The sequence below is a fragment of the Mauremys mutica genome, unplaced genomic scaffold, assembly GCF_020497125.1.
Source record: "Mauremys mutica isolate MM-2020 ecotype Southern unplaced genomic scaffold, ASM2049712v1 001299F_np12_subseq_1:35555_obj, whole genome shotgun sequence".
Classification (NCBI taxonomy): domain Eukaryota; kingdom Metazoa; phylum Chordata; order Testudines; family Geoemydidae; genus Mauremys; species Mauremys mutica.
Genome location: NW_025423157.1, coordinates 11,018 through 22,899, shown reverse-complemented (window position 1 = coordinate 22,899; position 11,882 = coordinate 11,018). Strand labels below are relative to the sequence as shown.

At 46.5% G+C, this 11,882-nt stretch overlaps 1 protein-coding gene across 1 annotated transcript; it reads left to right on the top strand.

Annotated features, from left to right (window-relative positions):
• Window positions 1-330: 330 nt before the first annotated feature.
• On the top strand, window positions 331-4,200 carry LOC123357989 (zinc finger MYM-type protein 1-like; the record flags this gene model as incomplete). Its single annotated transcript, XM_045000824.1, has 2 exons — window positions 331-389; window positions 2,968-4,200. A coding segment is annotated over exon 2 (1,215 nt), but the record flags the coding sequence as incomplete, so codon positions are not given.
• Window positions 4,201-11,882: the final 7,682 nt, after the last annotated feature.

Below are 11,882 nucleotides of genomic sequence, written 5' to 3'. Positions count from 1 at the left end.
CCTGAACGCAGGCAGCTGCGTCTGCCTGTCTCAGTCTCTTCCTTGCCGGTCAGCAGTCAGCAGTGAGTGCAAGCTGCTGCTGACTGTACCATCTCCGAGTGAGGGGAGGGGAGGGGAGGGGAGGGGGGCCCGCCGTGCTGGTGGCAGCCCTCTCCTCTGCCCCACCCTGGAGGCTGGAGGCTTAAACGCAGGCATGTCTCTCTCCCTTGCCTTGCCTGTTGCCTCTGCTGCTGTTGCTGGCTGGAGCACTGGCCGGGGGAGGGGAGGGGGCTGTGCCATGCTTGGCAGCCCTCCCCTCCCCTCCCCCCCTACCTGCAGGAGATGCAAAGGGCACTTCCGGCCAGGACTCGGAGACTGACCTCACCCACCTGAGCAGGTCCTGGGCTTCCGTGAGTGTTTGACCCTATGATTCCCCCCCACCCCCCACTCCTGCCCAACGCTGGGGAAGGGGCAGCCCCATGCCACCATCCCCTCCCACCGTTCGTCCCCCCCCCCCCCCACTGAAGCTACGGTGAGGGGCTGCAGGCTGCAGCAGGGGTCAGGGAGGCAGGAAGCCATATGTGAAGGCAGTGCCCCTCCCCTCCAGCATCCACCCACCACAGGGCAGATGGGGGAGGGGGATTCATAGACCTACCTGAGCAGCTGGGCTTAGGTGAATTTTATGACACCCTGCTCCCCTGCCCCATAGCCATCACCGTGCAGACCCCACTTCTGCCCCATGCTGGGCAAGGGGCAGCCCCATCCACAGTGAAGTTATGGTGAGGGGCAGCAACATGGAAGGCTACCTGTGATGGCAACCCCCACCCCCTAGTACCCATCACAGGGGAGGTGAGTGAGCTTTCTGGACCTGAGAGGGGGCCTAGGAACATGTGCAGTGGCTGTGGTGCAGAGTGAGTGTGCTGTGGGGGGCAGGGGGGAGAGGAGGGGTCCCTCCCCTGGAGCTTGCTGCTGCCAGTGGTGGTGGTGATGGGGAGTCCTCTCTGGCCCTAGCCCTGGGGCAGCCTGTCTGCACCCCAAGTTCCTCATCCTCAGCCCTGCCTCACCCCAAAGCCTGCACCCCCAGCACCGAGCATGCTCCTGCACTGTGAACCCCTCATCCCCAGCCCCACCCCAGAACCCTCACCTGAGGGGAAAAACATGCAACTTAAATTTGGTGGTCAGTTTGGAGTATCATTGTATTTAGCACAATATTTGATTATTTTACACCCTTCAAATTATGTAACTGGTCGTATACAGGTGTTTTCTCTGAATACTGTCTGTGTGCCTCGGTTTCCCCAATGTATTTCTTAAGGCTCTAGATGGTGGGATAAAGGGGTGTGATTGTTGTAAAGCCCTAGAGGGCCAGTGTGATGGTGTCTGCACAGAGAAGGGCTGCAACCCTGCCTCCAGGCAACTGATGGCCTGGGCCACTCTCCTGCAAGGTGCCAACTGAAGGTGTTGGAGAACAAAGAGATCAGGTGGCCTCCTAATGCCTGGAAAAAAGACAAAGGCCAGAGAGGAGGGAGAGTCAGTGCCCTGTGCAGACTTTCGGGAAGCGCATGGTGTAGAAGAGGATGCTGGGATGCTCTAGAACAGGGGTTGGCTGCAAGCTGATTTTTCATGGCATGTGGTGCAGGCTGAGCTGCTCAGCCCAACCTCGTTCTGGGGTTCCCTCTGCTGGCCCTTACTAGCCAGAGTTCCCGCAACCCCACTCACCTTGCTTCCAGTTGGAGTTTCAGCGCAGGCCCCCTGCCCTGCTCAGCCCTACCAGCCACCAACTCCACTCACCGCAGCTGCCAATCTGGGGTTCCAGCCTCTGACCTCCTGCCAGCCAGTTATCAAATTATAACTCAGAAGCCTGTGTGCAACTTAAAGTATCTAAATAGGTGCCACCAGACATTGGAAAACTCAACAAGGAAAAGCAAAGGCAAGGATCACAGTAAACTAATAAGATCTGCATTTTAATTTAATTTTAAATATAGCTTCTGAAACATTTTGAAAGCCTTGTTTACTTTACATACAACAGTAGTTGTTATATATTATAGACTTATAGAGATACCTTCTAAAAACAGTCAAATGTATTGGGGGGAGGGTTGGGGTCGTAGTTTAGTGGTTTGATCATTAGCCTGCTAAACGGAGGGTTGTGAGTTCAATCCTTGAGGGGGCCATTGGGGGATTGGTCCTGCCATAAGCAGGGGATTGGACTAGATAACCTCCTGAGATCCCTTCGAACCCTAATAATCTATGATTACTGGCACATGAAACCTTAAATTAAAGCGTATGCATGAAAACTCAGCACACCACTGCTGAAAGGTTGGTGACCCCTGCTCTAGAACTACTCCATACAAAGACAGTCAGGACTCTGGGGGAGCCTCCTCTCTCTGAGCATACTGTCTCCAGGGCAAGAAACTTACACCTTCCTGGGTCTGACCTCGGAGCATTCAGCATGCGCTGTCCACACAGGTGGGGCTCCTAGGTAAGCTAGAGGGTCCTGCACCCCAACTCCACAGTCAGACGTGACTCTCAGTCAGTTGGTAATACAGGAGGCTTATTAGATGACAGGAACACAGTCTAAAACAGAGCTTGTAGGTACAGAAAACAGGACCCCTCAGTCAGATCCACTTCTGGGGCTGGGTTCCCCAGCCCCAAGTTCTGGGTGCCTCTCTCTTTCCCCAGCCAGCTCCAAACTGACAGTCCCTCTAGCCCCTCCTCTGGCCTTTGTGTCTCTTCCAGACCAGGAGGCCACCTGATTTCTTTATCCCAACACCTTCAGTTGACACCTTGCAGGGGAAACTGAGGCACTCACACAGTATTCAGAGAAAACATTAAGAACATTCCCACTTCATCACAACAGGTACAACAAAGTATAATATATTGAAGCAGGCAAGTGCTGCTTCTGACTTTCCACTTTTAATTGACCCTTGTAATCTTGTGGCACCGACGTGTTGTAGCTTCATTTTATCCCAACAACAAATTCTTGATTTGTAGGACCATTAATGATCAACAATGGATAAATTCTTAATAAAGTTACCCAGAGAAAAAGAAGAAAAGGGTAATTCATCAAGTGATGGCCTGAGTTCAACACCCAGCTTTGAAACTGAAGTTATACAAAAGAAAGAAGTGGCAAATCCACAAGATGATAAGAAAAGGAGTTTTCAGCAATCTTGGCTATCAAGATTTAAGTGGTTGGAGTACAATATCAAATTAAACAGAGCTTTTTGCTCAGTCTGCAAAAACTGTTCTGAAAAGAAGATCTTAATATTTTCTACGAAGGCTGAACCAACATTTATTTCATCTGGATTTCAAAATTGGAAACATGCATTGCGTGGTTTTACATCACACGAAAAATCCTCCTGTCACAAGGAAGCAGTAATGAAATATGCTGCTCTGCAATCACAGGTAAATGTTTCTGCACTAGTGTCAGCCAGTTACAGAAAAGAATCGCAGTCAGCTAGGATTGCACTGCACAACATTTTTACCAGTGTTCAGTACCTAGCTCAACAAGGAATAGCACTACGTGGACATAATGACAGTGATTCAAATTTGATGCAGCTCTTGTTGCTACGCAGTACAGATTCTGAGGAACTGAGACAGTGGCTCAATCGCACAAAATACAAGTGGATATCACATGAGGTTATTAATGAAATAATCGAAATGATGGCAATGACGGCGCTAAGAAAAATTGTGCAAAAGATAAAGGCTTCTAAGTTTTATGCCATTGTAATGGATGAGACTACCGATTTGTCAAGAAAAGAACAAGTAAGTTTTTCTTTAAGGTTCTTTTCTAGTGAAGACTGGGAGATTTATGAGGAGTTTATTGGGTTTTACCAAACTGACACAATGGATGCTGCTTCTCTTTTCAAAATTGTGGAAGATACACTTCTCAGGTGTGATTTGCCCTTTTCTGATTGCCGGGGGCAGTGTTACGACGGAGCCAGTAATGTGTCTGGCAAATTTACTGGGGTCCAAGCCAGAGTGAAGGAACGAGAGCCGAGAGCAGAATTTGTGCATTGTGCTGCACATTCTCTTAACCTTGCCACGCAGGATGCCCTGCATAATATTCAAGAGTGTCGTTATATGTTTTTTATGGTGAAAGATCTCATCAATGCCTTCAGGGAGTCACCAAAACGTATGGCAGCATTCAGAGAGTTTCAGAGTGAAGGAGAACCTTCTTTACGACCAATTGAACAGAGGTTTTCAACAGAAAGCTTTACATTCGCAGTAAAATTGGAGAAGCTTATAACTGAGGCAGCAAATGGCTCAAAACAGGACATTGTCCAAATAAGTGAAGCATTCCATGGTGACATCAACATGGAGAAACTATTTCTTCATTTAGAAATGTTGAGTGATATTTGCAGATTGAGAAATTGCCAGCTCACTTCAGTGAGTGAAGTGAAGCAATTTCTAAAACAAAATGAAGGCTTAAGTGACCTGTTGTCAGAAGTTACAATTCTCCTGAAATTATTCTACACAATTCCGACTACAACCTGCACCGCTGAGCGATCATTCAGTTGCTTGCGCCGACTGAAAAATTATTTGCGAACAACAATGAGCCAAGAACGTCTAAATCACTTGACATTTCTGCACGTTCATAAAAACTTTACCTCTGAATTGGACATTGCAAGTCTCCTGGATGACTTCATTTCAAGAACCAAACAACGACAAAAAGTGTTTGCTGCCTCCTAAAGCACATCACAAAAGAAGGGGCTATATTTGTTGCAATTTTAGAAAGTATTTGTTTTGAGGATTATTGAATAAACAGTGTATGGTCGTTTCCATATTCAAAAGAGTATTAATTACTGATATTCTTAGTTAAATAATTTTTTATTATAGTGATATTATGCAATAAACGCTTATGGCTTCCAATCCATTTTTACACTATTTAATAAAATATATATATCATCTTACAGGGCGGGGGGGGGGGGAAGAGGGAGATTACACCCATTCTGGGCCCCACCAAAAATTATACAAACCTGCCGCCTATGAGTGGGGCTGCGGGGTTTCTGTACTTGGGCGGGGGAGCGGGACCGCGGGGTTGTGGGGCTCCGGCTGGGAGCTCTGAAGTTGCGAGGTTCTGGCCGGGGGACAGGGCCGCGGGGATGTGGAGCTACAGCCGGAGGAGAGGAAGAAAGGGGTTGCGGAGCTTGGTCCCGGAGAGCGAGACAATACTGTACCTGTCGCCTATGGTGAAGTCTTACTAATGTGGGACAGCCCGAGAAGAGGGTCTCTGCGACATTTATTGTGGAGATGCACGAAATAGATGTGGTTCTGAAGAGAGACAACTAAGAGGGTTGTGTCACCAAAATAGAGTATGGCTGAGAACGTAGCCGGGAAGAGTTCAGAGAGCGCCTGAGGACAAGAAGTCCATGTGTGGCAGTGACTATTTCAATGAGTCGCTATAGTAGTGTTTATAGCCTGCTCTGTTACTTCGGAGAGAATTAGAATGGATCACCTCTTTTGTAAAGTCTTTTCTATGTTCTGGACCCCGCGGACCCACCGAGGGAGCGGGATCCACGCTCCTCCGGCCGGCGCGCGACTCTCCGTACGCGCCCGCTCCCCGGGCAGCTCATTTCGTGGCATTTTTCTAGTCCATTTAGCATAGCGCTCTTGAAAAATAAACTACTTCACCGGAGCTTTTTCAAAAGCCTCAAGGAAAGAGCCTTGACAAGGCAACAGCACCCTCTGGTGGTTTCTAGGAAAAACTCTCTCTGTCGTGCAATAAGACTGGCTACAGCAGGGCTCGGCACCGTTTCAGAAGAGGTGTGCCCAGTCTTCATTTAGTCACTCATTTTTGAGGTTTCCCGTGACCGAAATACATATCAAGGTTTTCAGAAGGTCTCTTTCTTTATGTCTAAAATGTATAACTAAACTAATTGCATCCGAAGAAGTGGGTGTTCACCCACGAAAGCTCATGCTGCAAAACGTCTTAGTCAGTCTATAAGGTGCCACAGGATTCTTTGCTGCTTTTACAGAACCAGACTAACACGGCTACCCCTCTGATACTAAACTTTGTTTGTATGTATAGTAAATAAGGTTTCTTAAATGATGAAGACGCTTCATCTATATTGAAATTAAAATGGAGAGCGCCCCCGTCCCCATAATCCTCTGCCTCGAATTGGTGGCGAGGACCGGGCAGTGTGAGTGCACTGAAAATCAGCTTCTGAGCAGCCTTCGGCACACGTGCCATAGGTTGTCTAGCCCAGGTTAAGAGGAACATGCATTCCAATTTTACTTCATACAGTTCCAAATTGCATAGTTTACTGGGTTTACAGTCAGGATTTCACTTAGGCTCCACTACCTAGGTGTCTGAGTTTGAGCTGTAACAGCAATCTATGTGTATGCCTACACAGCTATAGAGCCATTTTAATCTAGCTATGGCTAAGCTGCTGCTTGTAATATTAGCCTCTCTATCCAGGCCCTTGGAGCTTTGGAAAGAATTAGTCTCTGGAATGAAGTTTCCTAGGCTCATTCTCGTTCCTGACTTTTGAATGCCTTTATTGGAAAAGTCGTCTGTCTTTTTGAGTTCCCCCTTCCTAGTTTCAAAATGCGGCTTATTACATTCTTTCTGTTTCTCGAATTCTTTAAAAACAACTTGAGGTATGGAATCTCAGTCGGGACAGGAGTCTTTGAGCAAATCTGCTGTAGAAATGAAGAGTTAGTCGGCCAGTGATTTGAAAGACACCCACGCTCGAATCATAGGGCAGCTGCAGACTAGAGCAATGTCCAGGTACGAGGGGACCACTTGAAATGTACGCTCTTTCAGAAAACGACCTAGAAATGGTTTCAAAGCCTGCAGATACCATCAGCCACAGGTATTGGCGCAGGGTTTTGGTTTTTGCCGTTCTGGAGACAGAGCTCCTCTGCAACTACCTAAAGTTTAGTGTGTGCAGATGCAATAGCTATCTATCTATCTAATCACGAACACTAATAAGCATCTTTAATTTTTCTTGTTTAAGCGTTTCCATTTGAGCTCCCTCTGTTCTACTTACAACTTTATTCACTTTTAACAACGTAGCGATCTAGCTAGCTGTCTAGCGATCTAATTCTAATGAGCACCTTTTATTTTTCTTGTGTACGGTTTACAATTACAAATGGAACTTCCCCTGTTTCACTGACAGCATTTCTCAAGATTTATACAGTTACACTGTCTGTCTCTCGCTCTAGCTCGATCGATGGAGCTAACTAATCACGAACAGTGATAAGAAGCTTTACTTTTTCTCTTTGTAAGAGTCCCTGTTTTCCTGATAGCTTTACTCAAGCGTTATTCAGTTACTCGATCTGGCAATCTAGCTAGCTAGCTATCGGATCAGACAGGCACCTGAATACATAAGACATTATTAAATATAAAAAAGGCTCATTAACCTAAGACTTACACGGCTACCCCTCTGATACTTGTCAGTGAAACAGGGGAAGTTCCGCTGGAAATGCGTAAACAAGAAAAATAAAAGCTCATTAGTTTTAGTGATTAGATAGCTGTCTAGGTCGATAGACAGCTAGCTAGATCGCTAGCTAGATCAATGTGGAGAAAAGTTGTAAGTAGACCAGGAGGAGTTCAAATGGAAATTCTTAAGCCAGAAAAATTAAAGATGCTCATTAGTGTTTATGGATAGCTAGATATGTAGATAGATAAGGTAACTGTAGAACTTTTCAGTAATGTTGTCAGTAAAACTGCCGCAGTTCCAATGGCATTGCTTAAACAAGAAAAATTAAAGATGCTTATTAGTGTTCGTGATAGATAGCTAGCTAGCTAGGTAGATAGATCCGTGCATCTGAACACCCTAAACTTTAGATAGTTGGCTAATCGCTGTCTCTAGAGCGGCCGAAAAGGGTCATGTTTTGCTATTTTCACGGTAGGCGCTCTAACAAAGGGCTTAACAGTGCAACCGAATGCTATTTTGTGGCTATTTCAAAGAGAAATTCGTACCTATCAGTGAGCTGCAATGACTGGCTCATGTTTAGCAATGTTCACGAAAGGAATCTCTACCAAATGTCCAGCAGGGGATGCTATTGGCTTGTGAAAGACGATTCTCAGAGAAATCTGTGCCTAGCAATGAACCTGAATGAATTTCTCATATGTATCAATTTTCACACTCGCAGAGTAGTCTTATGGCCAGCAATGCAACCGAATAGCATTTGTAAAATGGTTCCAGGAGAAATTGTTGCCTAGCAGTGCTTTGCACTGAACGTCTCCTTTTTAGCAATTTTCACGAAAGGAACTCTGCCAAATAGCCAATAGTGCTTTCGAATAGCAATTGGAGGTTGGTTCAAGGGGAAAGTCATGTCTAGCACTGATGTGGGCTTAATAATTCTTCATTAGCTCTTTTCACGTGCCTAGCTTACATTTTGACAGAATTTCTGATGTTTAGCTATTTCACAAACGGATCTCTGCCAAATGGGCAGGAGTGTAATCGAATAGCATTTTTAGGGTGGTTCCAGGAGCAATTCGTGCCTACGAGTGATTTGGAATGAATTGCTCATGTGTAGCTGTTTTCACAGCGTATCTCGGTCATGTTGTTGCTGTGCATCGGAATAGCAAGTTGAGGATGGGAACAGGAGGAATACTTGCTTTCCAATGGTGTGGAATTCTTTCTCATGTTTAGCTGCTTTGAAACCTTCGTACAAATCGTACATCTGTCAAATTGACAGCAGTGCATCTGAATAGCATTTGTAAGATGGGTCTAGGAGAAATTCATGACTACCAATAATCTGCAATGAATTTCTCACAGTTCGTTGTTTTCCCAAACGGATCTCTGCCAAATTGCCAGCAATGCATCGGAATAGCATTTGTAAGATGGGTCTAGGAGAAAGTGTTGCCTAGCAGTGGTTTGCACTGAACGTCTCCTTTTTAGGAATTTTAACAAACGGATCTCTGCCAAATGGGCAGGAGTGTAATCGAATAGCATTTTAGGGTGGTTCCTGGAGCAATTCGTGCCTACGTGTGATTTGGAATGAATTGCTCATGAGTAGCTGTTTTCGCAGCGTATCTTGGTCATGTTGTTGCTGTGCATCCGAATAGCAAGTTTAGGATGGGAACAGGAGGAATTCGTGCTTACCAATGATGTGGAATCCTTTCTCATGTTTAGCTGCTTTGACACCTTCGTTGAAATCGTACCTCTGTCAAATCGACAGCAGTGCAGCTTGATATCAATTTTAGGCTGGTACCAGGAGAAATTCATGACTACCAATAATCCGCAATGAATTTCTCACATTTCGCTGTTTTCCCAAACGGATCTCTGCCAAATTGCCAGCAATGAATCGGAATAGCATTTGTAAGATGGGTCTAGGAGAAAGTGTTGCCTAGCAGTTGTTTGCACTGAACGTCTCCTTTTTAGGAATTTTCACAAACGGAGCTCTTCCAAATAGCCAGCAGTGGAACCGAATAGCATTTTTAGCGTGTTTCCAGGAGAAATTCATGCCTACGAGTGATTTCGAATGAATTGCTCTGCTATAGCTGTTTTCACAGCGTAGCTCGGTCAAGTTGCTAGCTGTGCATCCGAATAGCAATTTTAGGATGGGAGCAGGAGGAATTCGTGCTTCCCAATAATCCGCAGTGAATTTCTCATGTTTCGCTGTTTTCACAACGTATAACTGCCAAATTCTCAGCAGTGTATCAGAATTGCAGGAGGACGATTCAATTAGACTTTCCTCTCTCGCAGCGAAAAGGGCCATGTTTTGCTATTTTCACGGAAGGAGCTCTAACAAAGGGCTTAACAGTGCAACCGAATGCTATTTTGTGGATATTTCAAAGAGAAATTCGTACCTACCAGTGAGCTGCAATGACTGGCTCATGTTTAGCAATGTTCACGAAAGGAATCTCTACCAAATGTCCAGCAGGGGATGCTATTGGCTTGTGAAAGACGATTCTCAGAGAAATCTGTGCCTAGCAATGAACCTGAATGAATTTATCATATGTATCAATTTTCACACTCGGAGATTAGTGTTATGGCCTGCAATGCAACCGAAAAGCATTTGTAAAATGGTTCCAGGAGAAAGTATTCCCTAGCAGTGCTTTGCACTGAATGTCTCCTTTTTAGCAAATTTCACGAAAGGAACTCTGCCAAATAGCCACTAGTGCTTTCGAATAGCAATTGGAGGTTGGTTCAAGGGGAAAGTCGTGTCTAGCACTGATGTGGGCTTAAGAATTCTTCATTAGCTCTTTTCAAGAGCCTAGCTTACATTTTGACTGAATTTCTGATGTTTAGCTATTTTCACAAACAGATCTCTGCCAAACGGGCAGGAGTGTAATCGAATAGCATTTTTAGGGTGGTTCCAGGAGCAATTCGTGCCTACCAGTGATTTGGAATGAATTGTTCATGTGTAGCTGTTTTCACAGCGTCTCTCGGTTATGTTTTTGCTGTGCATCCGAATAGCAAGTTTAGGATGGGAACAGGAGGAATACTTGCTTTCCAATGGTGTGGAATTCTTTCTCATGTTTAGCTGCTTTGAAACCTTCGTACAAATCGTACATCTGTCAAATTGACAGCAGTGCATCGGCATGGCATTTTTAAGTTGGGTCTAGGAGAAAGTGTTGCCTAGCAGTTGTTTCACTGAACGTCTCCTTTTTAGGAATTTTCACAAACGGAGCTCTTCCAAATAGCCAGCAGTGGAACCGAATAGCATTTTTAGCGTTTTTCCAGAAGAAATTCATGCCTACGAGTGATTTCGAATGAATTGCTCAGGTATAGCTGTTTTCACAGCGTAGCTCGGTCAAGTTGCTAGCTGTGCATCCGAATAGCAATTTTAGGATGGGAGCAGGAGGAATTCGTGCTTCCCAATAATCCGCAGTGAATTTCTCATGTTTCGCTGTTTTCACAACGTATAACTGCCAATTTCTCAGCAGTGTGTCAGAATTGCAGAAGGAGGACGATTCCATTAGACTTTCCTCGCTCGCAGCGAAAATGGTCATGTTTTGCTATTTTCACGGAAGGAGCTCTAACAAAGGGCTTAACAGTGCAACTCTGCTTTACGAAAGGGCTCTGAACCAAGAGAGCCCAAATCACAGCCCCCCCAGACTGGAACGCGGGAAGAAGACCCCAGCCCAACTTGAACCCCAGGGGTATTGGAGTGACGAAAAGCCCTGGGCTGCATAAGCCTTTCCACCTGCCAACTGCGAGTGCCCTTGAGTCCCCCCGACCTAAAGGGGGGCAGGAAACTGGAATGGCCTGGGGTAACTCTTCCCCCATAACTGGGGGGATCCTGGGGCATCCATGGGAATGTAGGTGGGTTCGAACTTCCCCAGGTCACTGGCTGAAGTGACCCCACTCAGTTCGGTCTCGATAGGGGGAGAGATGTGACGAAGGGGGACTGTTCTTACTGGGGGTCTGTGAATGCTGTGTTGGTGCCTCAGTGTCCCCTTTGCAGTTCTTTAGTATCTAGCAAAGCAAGAGACCAGTGTACCTAAATGCCTGACACTCTGTCTCCTTGCAACTGATGGCCTGGGCCCCTCCTCTGCAAAGGTGCCAACTGAAGGTGTTGGAGACTGTCACGGAGTGTGGGGGAGTACGGCCCTGCACCCCTCTTCCTGGGACTCACAGGGACTCTCAGCCAGCCTGTAAAACAGAAGGTTTATTGAACAACAGGAGCACAGGCTACAGCAGAGCTAGTGTTCAGAGCCAAAATCTCTCAATATTGCCTTTCTGGGCAACCCTGCAGCCCCACTCGCTGGACAGGAGCCCCGCCAAATCGCGATCCCGCCGGCAACCCCACACCCCCGCTCTTCTGGCAGGAGCCCGCAACCATAGAGCCCCGCTCTCCCGGCAGGATCCCGGAGACTGCCGCTACCCCGCCAAGAGCCCAGCAACCCGCAGTCGCGCTCCCCCACCCAAGTGCAGAAGCCCCGCAGCCCCACTCTCTTGGCCTGGAGCCCGCAACCCTGTGTGATGGAGTAGGGGCTGTCTGTGTGG